Source organism: Mastigoproctus giganteus, chromosome 9 (assembly GCF_048544385.1).
Source record: "Mastigoproctus giganteus isolate SK-2022 chromosome 9, ASM4854438v1, whole genome shotgun sequence".
Lineage (NCBI taxonomy): Eukaryota > Metazoa > Arthropoda > Arachnida > Uropygi > Thelyphonidae > Mastigoproctus > Mastigoproctus giganteus.
This window is the reverse complement of record NC_143583.1, coordinates 226,046,026-226,063,030: the sequence shown is the minus strand read 5'-3', so window position 1 is coordinate 226,063,030 and position 17,005 is coordinate 226,046,026. Positions and strand designations below refer to the sequence as shown.

General features: G+C 42.6%; 1 protein-coding gene across 1 annotated transcript in view; it reads right to left on the bottom strand.

Moving 5' to 3' along the window:
* Positions 1-17,005, bottom strand: part of LOC150081144 (immunomodulatory peroxidase-like) — a 148,875-nt gene that overhangs the window by 32,807 nt on the left and 99,063 nt on the right. The window contains exons 11-13 of the mRNA XM_090381387.1: positions 8,654-8,851; positions 7,031-7,167; positions 1,440-1,607 (exon numbers count right to left, since the gene is read on the bottom strand). Of these exons, the coding sequence (XP_090237513.1) occupies positions 1,440-1,607; positions 7,031-7,167; positions 8,654-8,851 (503 nt within the window). The remainder of the gene's footprint in view (positions 1-1,439; positions 1,608-7,030; positions 7,168-8,653; positions 8,852-17,005) is intronic.

Sequence of the window (17,005 nt, the reverse complement as noted above, 5' to 3'; positions counted from 1 at the left end):
ACGGAGCCCTACGAGGGGGCGCCCACTCGTGAACTAGCAGGTACTGCGTACACGAATGGGACGCCGAGTTCGCTTAGAACACCATACCCACGTTACCAATAAATCTTTATCCCGTCCCAGGACCATAGGGAGGGAGACTTATTGGAACGCAGTTGACCCTAGCAGTATAAAACCACCCGCCGATTGATCCCAGTCGAGCCGGTCCGGGACCGCCCGTCTTGTCGAAGCAGGGGCCAAAGTGGTGTATTAAGGCTGGGCCCCTCAACCACCAGGATCCCCCTTTCCGCTTCCACGGGTCGCGGCGCACGGCTGCACACGCCGGATTCCAAAGATGTAACCCTGGAACCAAGGTATGGGCGTTAGATCCCAGTGATGCTAATCTGGAAACCCAGCAGCATCACTGGGAGGTCCCCTCACCACGTACAGGTGCCCACGTCGAGGGGCCGTCCCGGGGTGGTTTCCTTATGGAAATAAACGGATAATAATAATAATAATAAGTTTAGTTGGATGTATGTATGAGCCATCCTCCTAGATAATTTCTGTACAGGAGTGTTTGTCAAATAAATGACATGAATAACCGTTTGTACGACCCACGAGCTGCTCTGAGCTTGACATCCCTTCCCCACACCGACATATAAATCACTTAATAAATAATCTTCATTCTTATCCCGTCAGGAGCTCGTGGATAAGTGGATCTTTCATGCACAGAAGCAGATGCGGAAGAGAGAAAAAATATTAATAAATATCATAAAAATGCATCGAACTCCTATAGTGTCCGGAGGGCATACCTTAATGAGTACACGGCTGAAGACTCGATAGTTCTCAGGAACATTGTAAGATGCTTTTGGCCAAATCCCGATTGCGGAATTTGGACAAAAGGACCTTACATTTAGGACCTTAAGATTTGATATAAGGGGATTTCTTTAAGTGTGAAGCCTCCTCTTTGCTCGATCACTTGAATTGTAAGAAGGCGCGAGTGTCATTCTCATTTATCCGTGAGCTCTTTGCCACCCCTGGGCGCCTCCGTAGCCAGGTGGGAAGGAGCAGTAGTGCGTAGCACACGCTTCTTGATTAGACCAGGATTCGAGCCCGTCACCACCAAATACGAAGGACGCGGAAAGGTCAGGGAATGACCACCGCATATCCCGGAGCAATATGGCCTTAGTTGCTAATGCTCCTAAAAACCAAATAACAACAACAATCTTTGCCACCCCAACCCCATCGAAGTTTTCTTTCTGCCACCTGGGCGTTTTCTTGGGCCACCTGCAACGCGAATAAATGAAGTCCGATTACGCAATGCACGTGCCCGTTACTGCGGGAATTCGATTCGCGAGACATTTCGGGAAAGGCGCTCGCTCTCTTACATTTCGGGGAAATTTATTTTTAAGGTGGCGCACACGTGTGAGACGGGACCAACAGCTACTGCTCTCCGTACCTACCTCTTTGGTGATGTACTTGTCGAATGCTTGGGCTGGCTGCTTGGTCATGCCAAGGGCTATGCGATCGATGTATCCCGACTTGTAAAGCAGCGAAGGGTTGAAGAAATTGTCCTTCAACCGCAGATTTTCGGACTCCATTCCGTTTTCCTCCTCCAAATGTACGGCCCCCTGCAACGAAAAAGAAGAAAAAGATAATTCCGTCCGTATCTTAGCATTTCAAATGAATTTTCTGATGTTTATTTTGTTAACCGCTGGCTAAGGTGCCGAGATGGGACAATTCTGTAAGAAGCAACGCACGTTTATGCCATTTTGCACACGTTACAGTAAAGATGCTTCTTTCTCTCCTAAACGCGCTCGTGCAATGCTTCTTTAACGCAAAATTGATGCTTTTCAAACATAAATTGGACCCTTGGAAGACATCACACGTACCTGGATCTGAGAATTGATCTGGGATCCATGTGCCGTAGCCTAGTGGTCAGGCGCGCGGGTGCATAAGTACACGTGCCTTGAGTGACCGGGGTTGAAGCCCGTGACTGCTGAATACGGTGCTGTTTCTTGTATTCTGTCTATCCTGTTAACTCCGGGTCGTCCCGGAGTATAAACAGAAGGAAAAAAAAAATAAATATATATATATATATAAATAAAAAACTGTTCACTGATTGCAATAAAGATATATAATAATTCCTCCAAGATGGTTTAGGGATGCGCCATCAATTGGGACTCCTCCCCACTGACGACCACTCAGTGGATAATGAATCGTGGCATCCTCTCCTTCGTTATTAAAGAAAGAAAAAAAAAAAAAAAAATGCGTGCGTGCTTGTGTGTGCCGAGCACGCAAAGTGAAAGTTAAGATAAACTTTCTTTAGGCGAACATTTATTACTTGACCGAGGATCCCGTATTGACCGTATGAATTCCGCAGGCGACGAATCTGCATGAATGGGAGCCTCGGAGATATGAGACGTTCCGTTACAAAATCTAGTTTCGGCAAGTGCTGTGGCATAGGATGACATTTAAAACTATTTGACTTCGACAGAGCCAAAAGCGCGCCTAAGGAAGTTTCACTTTAAAAAAATCGTCAAGTATGCCTGTTCATCTCAAACAAAATTCCCAATGTGTTAAAGAAAAGGGTTAGACTCGCAAGAGGAAAGACAAAAAACAAATACACAGTGAACAGAAACAAAGTCGCTGACTGCATTCGGTCCGAGAAGAGAAAATTTCATGGTTCCCACCTTGCAGGCATCACAACAAGCGAGGAAACACGGGCAGTTCTCAACAAGCAGCTACACCTGGAAGGAAACTGAAATCTAAGAACTTCATCGGAGATGTGATCGAAAATGATGTACTCATTTCAGATGACCACCTGAAAACGACTCTGCGTTTAGTAAATACTTCGTCTCAAGTGTGCATAAAAAGCTTATTCAAAGTTAACAGCAAAAACAATGTCACAAGACAATCTGCCAAACTGAATCAGAAACATTTTTCCTTGCTCCACTCTCTGCTCTGGAGATTTTCGAAGCAGGACGTCAAAGAAAAGAAGAGGGGGATCCCTGGCTTTGATGAAATATCTGTGCGGGCTGAAAAAGATCCTTGTCTCAGTTCTGGTACCGTTTAATATATATTTAAGCTCTCCTTTGAATCTGGTAAATTTTCCTCTCAGTTTATAAAAGCAGTCATTTTCTCCATTCTAAAGGGAACAGCAACTCTGTGAACAAACTTTCGCCCAATAGCTCACATCTCACTTTTTTTTTTTTTTTGAAAAACTGTTTTTAAAAAAGGTTTGCATGGTATTCTCGTGTAGTTCCTTGATGCTAATCGGCAATTCATGAAGAACAATATATATACTGTTCAGAAAGATCCACTGAACTAGCAATTGTTGCCTTTTCCTACAAGGTCACCACCGTCTTCAAGAGGACCACTATGCAATAGTATTGTTCCTAGACTTACCTAAAATGTATCGATTGCAGCAATCATAATCTGCTCCACAGCAAACTTGGCTTGAGAGGAAAAATTAACCTTTTCCTCGAAGATTACCTTACCGTATTTCCATTTGTTGTTAAAACAAACCAATCTTATTCAGACATTTGTTATTTCCTATCCTATTTATCCTTTTCACCAATGACTTTCTCCATGCTCTTCCGTCTACCCATGTATTCGCATATGCTGATGATATTTCCATTCTTCTCACCGATAAAGATACTAACCAGATCCAACTGAAAATCTCCGTCTTGCTCTCCATAATGCACACCAGATTTAGTCTTGTTGTGTACGGTTATAATTTTGCATCATAAAAATCAGCTCTCTCCTAATTCTGAAAATCCAAGTACTGTTATCTGGTCTTCAGAACTCAACACAAACCACTAGATATGGAATTGGACGTAGGGTATAAAGAAAAGCATCCCGAGAAAGTGAATGATAATTTCTAGGAAAGTGGTTGGACAGTAAGCTGTTGGGATAAGCAAATAATAATCATACGCAACAAGACCTTCCTTGCCCTAGCCTCTGCCTGGGTAGATACTTCACTTCTCAGATCGGCTAGTCTTTCTGTCTTTAATTCAGCCCCACCGCACGTATGGAATAATCTCTTGGGGAACCGCATGCAAAGAGAACCTTGCAAGAGTCAACTCCATTCTTAACAAAAGTGCAAGTTCAGTTTTAGGCCTTCCCTGAAATGCGCCAGTGAGCACAAGATGCAAGGAAGTGGGACTCCGCTACACCTGCCAACTGCTTCACAAAACTGAAGCTGTCTGTCCATGATGTCTGGAAACACTAGACTTCGTCTTCTTTTCAGATTTTTTTTTTTCACAACAAAAGAAGAAATAGTCTGCAACCTAAGTAAGCAAGCAGATGAAGATTCGCTTTTTAGAAATTGGACAGAAAACAAAACTGTGGAGCCGCAGAAACCTGAAACAACCTTCCTGTAAATACGAAACGGGGAAATTCACTAAACGGGTTCAAGAACACTCTGTTCTGTGGATGACCGAATCAAAATTCCTTCCAACCAACTCCCGAATTTTTAACGATGTCAAGCAAATGTGTTGCCAAAATTAAAATAATGCAAATTTTTCGTAATTCTACTCGAAGAAGACGCTTCATTATTTTAATCGGAAAAATAGTCCCAATTTTATTAATCTTTCCGAGCATCGTGGGAATCTTGCAAACTTCATTATTCTAATTGTAAAAATACTCGCAACTTGGTGAGGACAACTTTCATTGTCCTCACTACTCCTCCTCCTGCTCCGACACCGTCGAAGGAGTGTCTTAATTTCTCCTCTCTCAAATGTACTCAATTTTCTAATTTTTAGCAGTACATCCGTGTTGTAATTGAGATCTGCACAATTAAATGATCTTCGTCCCATCACCGCAACTTTCCAGGGTTTACGATGTAAATGGATGCTGCTTAGAAAAAAAAAAAGTTACATGAAGGAAATGAGAAAATCAAAGTAAAACGGAAACAATATATTAATGGAAGGAAGGTACAATATAATGAATTTGTGCGATGTATTGTCATTTGTGTCTATTTTCTAAGGAAACACCCTTTGAAAAAAACACTTCGACTTATGTTTTCTTCCCTTTTTAAAGCATCAAATTAATGATTAGAACCTTATCAGATACCTCTGCATCAGTTTCGATTTCACCCGCATCATTACTACGTTTTAACAGGCTGTCACGATTAGCGTCCGTTCCAAAATCTAATCCATTCCTGGTTTCGAGGGGAGAGTAAACAGTCTACCTCTCGAAACGAACGGCTTTTCTACAGAATGTACTTTCAAGTTTAGAAAATATTTATTGTACACTAAAGATACAATAATGTGCCCAGGTTCTTTCTCAGCACCAAAAATGTCCGAAACAAAGAGGGAAGCTTGGACGTGGAGCGAGTGGTACGTGAAGATAAATGTGTTTCTCGGCTAAAGATAAAACTGACCCGCTAGCATCCTACTCTTTTCTTCTAACTCGTGTATTGACGAATGATCTCGGTGAACCACTTCCTACCATTCCCAGCACGCTCATTCATTGCCTCCTGTGGTCTTCCGTCAAAAAGATGTCGGAAGGATTTTGAACAACCTTCATGCTAAGAAAGCTGCAGATCCTCATTGTATTTCACAACTTGTTCTCAAAACTGGCGCTCCTGAGCTTACTCGTGTTTTGTGTGGCCATCTTACACTTTCTTATTCCACTGTCATTTTCCCTTCTGTCTGCAAATTTGCTCATATTTGGGCATTCTTTTCAATAGATTCATGAACACGGTTCTTTTGAATTGGCTCCTTTAATTCCCGCTATCTCTTCCAAACCAGTACGCAAGCATCCTTTTACTGCCCAACTTCAAACTCACAGTTATCAACTGTGCTTCTTCCTCATTTATTCCTTCAACTTCCGTTTTCTGGAATAACCTTCCTTCATACGTATTTCCCAAAAATTGCAGCTGACAGAAATTCAAGTGTAATGTCAATAAATATCTTCTTTCGTCTTCTCAACCTTCAACTGATGCACGGTACTAAGCGGCACTACGGTTCTAATACCTCTCATGCTTGGGTTTTCATAAAAAGATCGCCTCTAAGCCCGGACGTAGTGGAGTGGCCAGGAGCACATGCTCATTGAGTGGACCGGGGTTCAAGCCCGTGACTGCTAAATACCATTAACATTTGTATTAATTAATTTATTGTAAACTGCACTGACCTGGTGGTCGTTCCGGAGTATCAACAAGTGCGGGTTTTTCAATTTTAAAAACTTTGCCTCTTCGAACCAAACGGATACATTCCAAGGAAGACGCAAAACAGGGTGGATGGAACTATTTAAGACAATAATCGTCGCGGCAGGTTGTTCGTTCTCCTTTCAAGAAAGTGGCTGGACCAGGGTCATAAAGCCACGTGTGAGGATGGCAGCGTTTACTCAGGCAGCTGAACACGCGACAGCTCCTGCTAGTGAAGCAGTTTTGTGTCTGACAGCGGTGCTCTGACTTAGGGTTTTTGTTTGCTTTTTGTGAAGATTCCCAAGAACTTTGCATCCTTGGTTATTTCGAGATCGCTGCCGTTGTAACTCATTTTGAAATAGAAGTCCCGGGAACTTGTCCCATTTCCCAAAGATCGCGCGTATTGACTGCAGGAAGTATTTCTGTTGAAGTAGGCAGCCACCACCACGCTTGTCTGTTTGCATACGCAGATCCTACGATTCAGTACCTTTGTGCGTACGCAGGTGGGTGATTCGCACAAGCGGATCATCGAGTGGTCCCAAGGAAGAGCCCTGTGGCACTTCTCTGAAAGACTAACTAATGTTCGAGTAGGAGTAGCGATTTTAAAGAAGGGACGATCAGCTCTGTACGTAACCCCACGTTCCGTAATATGTGATTTCATATTCCCCTGTTTGTGCGCTGTGAGCGAGATTGCCACACTCAAATTCTTATCTCATGCATGTTGCATTCACGATACATCCTCATATTTATGATGGTCCTGCTCTCCCCTCTCCCCCCACTTTTCTCACTGTTACTTGATAGAAACAATAACGTACTGAACTATGTTGCTGCGCCATCTAAGAGGCGGGAACTTCTTAGATGACGCAGATGCCGAGTACCTTGTGGTGTGGAGTCCATAATTACCTGCACCAAAGTGTGTCCCAGTCTGAAGGCTGCCGTGGCGAATTCGTTCAAAATGCTGGGATTAAGTTTGGCATCGTAATCGAACGTGTGTCCTCCGAGCTTGGGTAGCAGTCGGAATGACGACATCACTGTCTTTCCTGCAAACACAAAAGCAAAACAACATTTGTAAAAACACCATCAGCTGATCAATGTTGAAATCATTTTCAAAGATGCGCGTTCAAAATTCTGATTTCGAAAGTTAAAAAGCGGCGATGAAAAACGGAAACATTGAAAATCTGTCGCTCCACGGGGACACAAACAGCACCGGACTGTCCGATGGGCGCAGCAGGAGGGAGGGGGGGGGCATGTGGCTGAAAACGAAACGAAAAAAAACAAAAATCGCGGTTTTCTTTATTCCAAGGCAATGAAATTCTGCGTAATTTTGTTGGGTGAATAAACCGGCGCAGTTCATTTGATCCGTAGTGACCTCGGCCGTGGGCGATGTTACCCCGGGGTTCTTGGTACGCAGCTGCAAGTGGAGGGTTAACCTGCCGCTGGACTCAAAAAATGCTTGAAATGGTTCAAACCCCTCCTGGCATTTCAATCCCGCGTGGTTTCCTCATATGGGAATAAACGGATGATGATAATAATAAAAAATCCCCGCAGGGAACTGTTGGTCACAGTTCACTGTAAACAGCGTGCCTGAGAAAGGGGGAAAAATATACTTTCCTGTTTTATCTTTTATACGAAATATACATTACAGAGAAAACTTCACAAATAATGCACACACGAGGAGGGAAATCGATGAAAGTTTTAAATGAAAATAAAATTCAGCAAACATTTCGGTTACTTCAATGAAACGAAAATGTGAACTAAATCCAAATTATTGTTCTTATCTTATTTCTCCCTGATTGGGGGGTTCCATCCCGTGAGGGATATTGCTACCAAGTACACAGGGTGGTTGTTGTTATGTTGGTCGAGGAACTCTCTGACTATCCTACAGGTGTTCAAGGATTGCGACCTTCTTGAGTTCCTCGTAGGTGTTCGCTGGGAGACCTATTGTTGCTAAGCTGTTATGTAGGGTTTTTGGCACCATACCTGTGGTTGACACGATGATAGGGATTGTTGTTACTTGTTGCATATGCCACATCTCTTTGATCTCCTGTCTTAGATTTGCGTACTACCTGATTTTTTCCCCATGGGTTTTCTGCAGGTTGCCAGTGTTGGGTAACGCTATGTCAATCAGATAGGAAACGTTTTCCTTCTTGTCCACAAGGGTTATGTCCGGGCTGTTGTGCGGGATTGTCCCGTCCGTTATTATGGTGCCGTCCCAGTACAGCTTTTGGGTTCGGATCTCTACTACTGCCTAGGGTTCGTATTTGTAGTATGGTACGCTTTCTTTGCTCAACTGGTATTATTATCATCAACTGTTTATTTCTCTTTCTAGAATTAAAGATTCATCGCAGTTTCCCCGCTTGAAGATTTTTAAAAGGAGCCGAATGCAGTTCGTTCGGCAAAGATGCGGGGTGAGAGAGACAGCGGATTAGTTTTTCTCGAAGTTAGTGCTACATTTAATTAAACCGAAAATGAAATGAAAGAGCCGGATGGATGCGTGCCCAACTTACCCGCACCCGCCATACCCACCTAGCAACAGCGGGAGGAACTCGCTGTAGGTGATGTGCTGGATCTGCGCTCCCACGATGCGACGGGTCTCTTCGAAGATAATTTCGTCCGTCCATCCCGGATTCAGCTTGCCCAGTTCTTCGGCGATTCTGTTGTGCTCCCTCATCCAGATGGTGTGCATCACCGTCAGCATTATCTGTTCGTTCACTCTGTTGTCGCCTGTTCGAGGAAGGGAAAAAAAAAGTCGATGAACTGAAAAGAGAATTCATTTCTTTCAGCTGAATTTTCAGCGAGCATTTATTTTACGCACCCTGAGTGTTCAAAGTCCCACTAATATTGTAAAGTTAATGCACCACGGAAAGGTTTACAGGGACTATAAGTGAAGAGGAGGAAGGGGGAGAAGAAAAAAAAAAAAGAGGCAAGGTTGGTAAATTTGGAGGTGAACCATCAAAGGATATCAATCGTTTACACATCTCGAGACCTCCCCAAGCATACAAAGCTCTGTTTGCTGGGTTTCCACAACTGACGGTGACCACCTCTCCCTAACAGATTATTTGCATACTTTTCACCCACACAGACGCTAACATTTGGCCGAGAAAGCTAAGCATTGCAGAGAAGCGATACAACATCTAAAGAACAAGAAACTGCACCCCATCTATCACAGGAAGCAAACAAGGCAATCAAGAAGCTAGAAGAATATCTGCACTACATTGGCCTGAAACGTAATGAAAAGAAAACTGCCCGAATGACCTTCACCAACAAAAAGAAGAAAAATGAAATTACGATTTTTGTGAACAATACCAGAGTCCAAAAATCTCCCGCACATGTTGACCTTGGCCTTAAGTGGGATGAAGGATTAAACTTCATACCTCACTTCGAACACATTAGGAAAAAGACATACGCAGCACTGTGGAGCACTAGACAAGAACTCACCGGTCTCCGAAGCCCTCATCTCATGATTCAATACATACTTAAATGCGTTACACCGATTCCGTTGTACGCATCGACTATCTGGTCATCAGCACCTGAGAGCGACATCAAGGCCTTCTTAGGAGTAGAATACTGGCTCCTGAGATGGCTAAACAAGATCGCCGGGAAACCGTTTACCATCTCAAGAGCGGTCTTGTCTGCCAATCTGGACATCACACCATGGAAGTATGTGGACTTGTGTTTTTGTAAGGGGCGGCTCCTAGAACGTCAGTTCAACTCCGCCTCGTATCTCTGTGAAGAACAGTATCACTACAAATGGGCCAGATATGTGTGTGACGTCGGTTTGTATGTATTATGTGTGTGTTCTGTTCTGGTCTCTTGGCTACCCAGAAGCATCAGTCGCCTGGACAGATGATTCTGGGTACTCGTCCACACCACGGCAAGGTGGGCCAGTCTCAGCTAATCACGTACTGTCTCAATACGAAACTCTGATCCACCTGATGTTGCCAAAAGGTGGGCCAGATTCCTCTAGGGGCCCACTCCAGAGGAGAGAAAAAAAAAAAAAAAAACATATATATATTTATTTAGATTTTCCCGTGGTGCAAAAGAAAAAAAAAAATAAATAAAATAAAATAATAATACACTGTAGAACGCGAAGAGAAAGGAAAAAAATAAAATAAATAAAATAATTAAAGAAATAAAATAAATTAAATAAATAAAAAAAAATAATAATAATTTTAAAAAAAATTAAAATAAATAAAAAAAAAAACAGGCATGGACTGATTGTAGAATGCGAGAAAAAAAAAACATATGTATCTATAAAAAAAAAGGGGGGGGGGAAGAGAAAGAGAGAGAGAGAGAGATATGTTTTCCTTCCTGAACACAGGCCGCAGAAACAAGCTCCACAGCCCATGCAGCAGGATGGGGGAGAGAAATACATGGTCGGTTTCAGTCCACTGCTGGGTCATCGATGTTTGCCACTGGTGGTCTGTTAATCCTTCTTCTGCGCCTAAAGACTTCAGCTGAGTAGGTTTGCAGTGCAGGGAGGTTGTTAGGGTTCTGTAGGAAGAGCTCTAGATGCTCGCCAGAGATCTGTGTACAGCTGACAAGGTTGTGTCTCAGATCAGCATACGCAATGCACTCGAATAGTACATGCCACCAGTTCTCTTTGGCTCCACAATGGCAGAGATCTGTTGGGTGGAGACCCAGATGGTGTAATTTTTCATTCATGGATCCGTGTCCGGTAATTAGGTATGATGTTTCTAGTGAAGGGGTGAACCAAGACTGTACAGATTTAGTAGCAGTGTAGGTTACATCAGGTAGGAATCTTTTTGTGACAATGCCCTTTGTTGAATTATGCCATCGAGTTTGCCAAATGTTGAAGAGCTCGTTGTAGCAACGTGTCATCTCAGCCTTGGGGTCAGCATCCAGATTAACCTCAATGTCAAGGATCCTTGTTGGGATATTTTTTTTCTTAATTCGGAAGCACAACCCTCGGAAGGTGACATGTAGATCGAGCGGAAGTGCTCCCGCAATGACCTGAATGGCAGGAGTGGAGACCGTTCTACACACTCGGCAGATTGCCATTAACATTGACCTCTGGATGGTTCCAAGCTTGTTTCGCATCTTTACAAGAGTTACCCGATGGAACCAGGCTCCAGCTGCATAGGTCACAATTGGTAAAAATACTGCATTGTAATACAACCGCAGGGACCTTTTGGAGAGTCCCCAATCATTCTTAGAGATGCGTATGATGGTTCCTGAGAATCTCTTAACTTTGTTTCTTAAATTAACAAGATGTGGAAGAAAGCTGAGTTTGTGGTCAATAATCACTCCAAGTACTTTGGTTTCGGTGACGATTGGCAGTTGAGCATTACATATCTTTACCTGCGGTGGGCGCCTGAGATCCAGTCTATTCTTGAATAGCATCACTTTGGTTTTTGTTGGGTTCATATGCAACTTATTAAGTGCGGCCCAAGTTGAGAGATCGTCGAGGACCTGGTTTGCATTTTCTTCAATGGCCTTCCGTGAATGCCCTGACACCACAACTGTGAGATCATCGGCAAAGGCCACAATTTTTGTATTCCTGAAGGTGCGGGAGAGCCAGTCTTGAAGGACTATGTTCCAAATGAGGGGTCCCAGGACTGACCCTTGGGGACAACCTCGATTTACTGATCTTGTGACTTGCTGGAATTTTGACTTGAGAATAACTGCTCGGTCGGAAAAATAGTTCTGGAAGAGGCTGTATAATTGCTGGGGGCAAGCGGCAGTTCGAAGGCGTGCCAAGGCACTGTCCCACCAGACGGTATCGAAGGCTCCCTCGAAGTCTATGAAGATGGCCAATTCGAATTTTTCTTCAGAACTTTCAATATGTAAAACCAAATCGAACAGAGCTTCTTCACACGACCTTCCACGGGTGAAGCCATACTGGCATGGTGAGACTAAATCATGCATTTGTAGCATGGAGAGAACCCTGAGAGCCATGAGTCGCTCAAGGACCTTACCAAGGTAAGCCAGCAGGGCAATAGGCCGGAAGCTGCGGGGGTCTGTTGGTGGTTTGTGAGGCTTCTTGATGAGGCGAATGAGGGCAAACTTCCATTCTTTTGGGAAGCATCCTTCTTCCAAGCATTTATTGAAGAGAAGGAGTAGATGGTGTGGCCGCAGTGTGTGAAAGCGGATGATGAAGATGTATTCTATTAGGTCAAGGCCTGGACACTTTTTGGCATTAATGTTTTTAAGGACTGCTCCCAGTTCTTCTAGTGTGAATGGGTTGGCTTGCTCTTTTGCTATGTAATTGCTGAGTGTTCTGGATGATCCTCAGAGATGTCATCAGGTGGAAACAGTTTGTCTAGAATAAGGTTGGCAGAATCTTGCCAACACTTAGTTTCCTGAGCGTCTACTGAAACAGTGTTGAATATTTCTGGGGAGAAGGTTTTCTCTCTCAAAATCTTATATGCCAGGCCCCATGGATTTGTACGGTTGGTTTCTTTTACGAAATTTGCCCAAGTTTCTCTCTTTCTGGCTGCAATTGCCTTGGTATACTCATTCTTTTTGGCGATATAATCCCTATGAAGGCGTTCGACATCAGGAGCTGGCCAATCACGGTGTCGCTGGTAGTTCCTGCGCGCAGAGTGGACTGCCTTACGAAGGATGGTAAGTTCCCGGGTCCACCATGGGCAGATTGCTGGGCGGAACACCTTCTTCCTTGAGGACCTGTATGAGACTCTGAGTACGGAGTGCTGGATAAAGGTGGTCAAGTCCTGTGCATTTAGCGAGTCCATCTGTGATGGGTCTGGATTTGGAAAGTCCAGTTCTATGGAGCTGTCATATGCTTCCCAATTGACGTTTCTCGAAGAGAATCTAATGAAGTCAGTTGGCCTTGCTCTGTTGTTGTTTCTCGGTGGAACCAAGTCAAGATGGAACAGTATGGCTCTATGGTCGCTAACAGTCAGATCCGGAGTTACCTTCCAGCAACTAACTGACTGACGTAGGTCTTTTGTAGAGAGGGTTAAATCAATATTAGATTCACCGGTGGAGCTAGAGTAAGTAGTGAACTGGCTAGGCTGGTTATGGATAATAAGATTTTGGCTGAGGATGAAGTCCTCAAGAAGCTGGCCACGGCCATTGGCAACTGCACTGTGCCAGAAGGGGGATTTTGCGTTCAAGTCAGATGCAACCAGGAGTTGTTTGGAGCCAATAAAATTCAGGGCGAATTCCAAAAAGTTTAGTGCTTCATTGATGTTACTTGAGGGAGGGCTGTAGAGTGACATCAGGTAGAATGATTGATTTGTACATGTAATCTGGTTATGATGATATACTTCCAGGGTGTATCCAGATTACCCTGGAAGTATATCATCATAACCAGAAACATCTTAACTCTGGCAAAGCTACTAACGGAGAGAATAGATTCGCCGAAAGTGGGAAACGTGATCACTCGCCCCCGGATGACACGACCAAGAATAAAGAGGGAAGAACCAAGTCTCAAGTGCCAACTGACTCAATTGGACTCTCTGGGGAGATTTTTCCCAGCAAATACTGTGAATTATTTTAGTGATTTAAATATAGATCCAGAGAAACTATGTACAGACAAAATGTATAGGACAGAAATCTTTGGTAATGTGTATCGGCAAGTATAAATATAATAAGACTAATTTAATAATTTATATAATAATATTTAGTAAATTAATAAGAGGAGTTTACCTCAATATAGTACGTGGAACACTTCCGTATGATACCCTCCAGAAATTAAAACGGAAAAAACGAAAAAAATCGACAACTTACCGGTACATTAAAGTAAAATATAAATAATTAAAGTAAATTATAAATAATTAAATAATCAATTTAACACAATTCAAAATCAATTCAAAACAATTAAAATTCAAATTAACGCAATTAAAAGAATCTAACGAAAATATTCAAAACGATTTTCCTTCCTGAAGCTGACAATGCTTTTCGACCGACTGTCGTGATCACAGGAATGAAAATTATCGAATCAGCTAAACCTGCAACTTAAATAGTGATTATGTGTCTTCGCGCATGCGCGTAAAGGTCCACGCATCGGAGATCAAATATGGCCGCCGAACATTAACAGAATTCTCGTGTAATTTAATTTCAACGGTTTCTGCAATTAATAGTCGCGTATAATTACGTTGAACGTTAAGTATTTTGGCCTCGTTAAATAAAAAAGTATCAGGGTTCCACGCGGTTTTCTCTTAATATCCGTGTAAATCAACACGAAGCCTCAGTTCGTGCTTCTCGTTCAGCAGCGTCAGAATTAGCCTTTCATGCCATTAACGAAAAACATACTTTTTTATTTAACGAGGCCAAAATACTTAACGTTCAACGTAATTATACGCGACTATTAATTGCAGAAACCGTTGAAATTAAATTACACGAGAATTCTGTTAATGTTCGGCGGCCATATTTGATCTCCGATGCGTGGACCTTTACGCGCATGCGCGAAGACACAATCACTATTTAAGGTGCAGGTTTAGCTGATTCGATAATTTTCATTCCTGTGATCACGACAGTCGGTCGAAAAGCATTGTCAGCTTCAGGAAGGAAAATCGTTTTGAATATTTTCGTTAGATTCTTTTAATTGCGTTAATTTGAATTTTAATTGTTTTGAATTGATTTTGAATTGTGTTAAATTGATTATTTAATTATTTATAATTTACTTTAATTATTTATATTTTACTTTAATGTACCGGTAAGTTGTCGATTTTTTCGTTTTTTCCGTTTTAATTTCTGGAGGGTATCATACGGAAGTGTTCCACGTACTATATTGAGGTAAACTCCTCTTATTAATTTACTAATATCATTATCAACGTAGAACATATTGAGTATTACAGCTCTGATTCATACTATATAATAATATTTAGCATTTAACAACCATTCTCAATTAATTAAACCAACTTAACAATTAATTCATTAACCACATATTCTGTGTTTTTGCATCTCCAAAATTTGTAAATAAGTTCATGTAAACATGCTTGTAAATACTGATATAATGTAACCACTCTCTAGCCACGTGCTGTTTATGGGTGTCTCGAAAGAGAAATAAACAGATAATAATAATAATAATAATAATAATAATGCAGTCGTTTGCGTGAAAATCCGTGCAACATTCGGATTAGTGAAAGAGAAAAAACAATTTCATAGCCGATGGATTAAGTGGCTAATGAGGCGATTAACTGAAGGAAAAGGAACGCCGCACTAGCGAGTAAAGGTAGAATACAGCGGACAGTGTTTTCTGTCCAGCGACACTAGGGATTTAACCCCCCGAAACTCCGCGTCGTGATGTAATGCAAACTCTGAAAATGTCAGATAAGATGTGCGTGTGTAGTACAGTGTTAGGTTATGTTGTTCATCTGGCACTTAGTTTTCTTACATAAAAATCTCTGTGAGAGCACACCACCTTATTTATAATGTTGCGATGTACCGTGGATGACCGCGGGGCCCTGCACTGGGACCCGAGTGTTGGATCGATGGCTCTCTCGGGAGCTTGAGCAGTGTCGTGCAATAGCTTAATGGAGATGATTTAGCTATTTGCGTTCCTGGCTCTTCAAGATTGACGTTGCAGAATAGAGTTCAAAAAGTAGGGGAAGATCTACCCATATGGACTTTAACAAATAAGCTACGTACGTCCATTAATAAGACTAAGATGGTGTTGTTCAAGGGCTCCTTTAACTATGAACGTCCCCCAAGAGTTCGAAATTTTAAAAACAGATCTGACACACAGCATCGCATGTCATACAAAGAACATCACACCAAATACACCACGCTCTGCTGTGCTGTGAAAAACACCAGATGGGGCATATTGTAACAAACAGCCAATCGTACTGAATAATTTCTGGATTCTTGAAATTGGTCTTTGGGGTTGGGAAAATTAAATATCTTTATTGCAGGCAGTGATTGGTTACATGATTGCCTGATGCAATAATACCCACAACAGCGACAATGCTAGGGGTTTATCATAAAGAGTTGTGACTCGTAATAACCGCAATGCAACACACCAACCGTAAAACCGCCATCAAAACAATAACAATATGAGACCGGATCAAACTCCTTTGCTTTAAATACTTGGGATGGACAATAGATGAAAAATTAAATTTCTCAGTCCACTTAGAGGATTCAGCTAATAAGATTAGAGGTATGAAAAATATATACAATGATAACTCAGTTTAATATAATACAATAAAATATACAAGAAGCTTTTCGAGACTGTAGCGTCTCTTTTTCAACTGATAATTTGATTTGAATACACCGGATAAGTGCAATGAGCTGAGAGTGAGGCACGTTATTCCTCCAAGCTGCTTTCCTACTGTTGTCGCATGGACGTGCGCTGTTTTAGTCCAGCGTTAAAATGGTTGTCTCTAGGATGGGGTGCAGACGTATGCCTTTGCAGCAGTTTATGGCCTTTGGATTGTTTAATATGTTAAGTGACTCAAGCCATAGGCGGTGGTGAAAGTGTCGTGAGTGGTCTACTATTCCGAAGTGACGTTTGGGATCGTGATTGGTGGCCCAGAAATGCTCCGCGATTGCGGACTGGTCAGTTTTGGCAAGCCGGATTGCTCTTTCACGTTCCGTAAGGCGATCTTGGAGACGTCTTGATGTCTCTCCTATGTAGCAGCTGTCACAGTCTCTAGGAAAAGGGAAGGACTGAACCCAGTGGGACGGAGTCAGATGATACAAACACGTGCCGATTGTCGATTATGCGATCATACTCCGGGGTTCGCATTCAGTGGATAATCCCCTGCAGCTTTCCTTTTGCCAAATCAAACTCGCGCTTATCGGACGGGCAGTCCGTTTATAACCGAAGGGGGCGCACTTCTCATTGGCCGCTCCTAATCGCATCTGACATCCCCCGGAGTTTAACGTGCTGCCCGACACGAAGCGACTTTTGCCTCGCTCTTGGACATTGTTGTCTCAAGTGGGACGAAG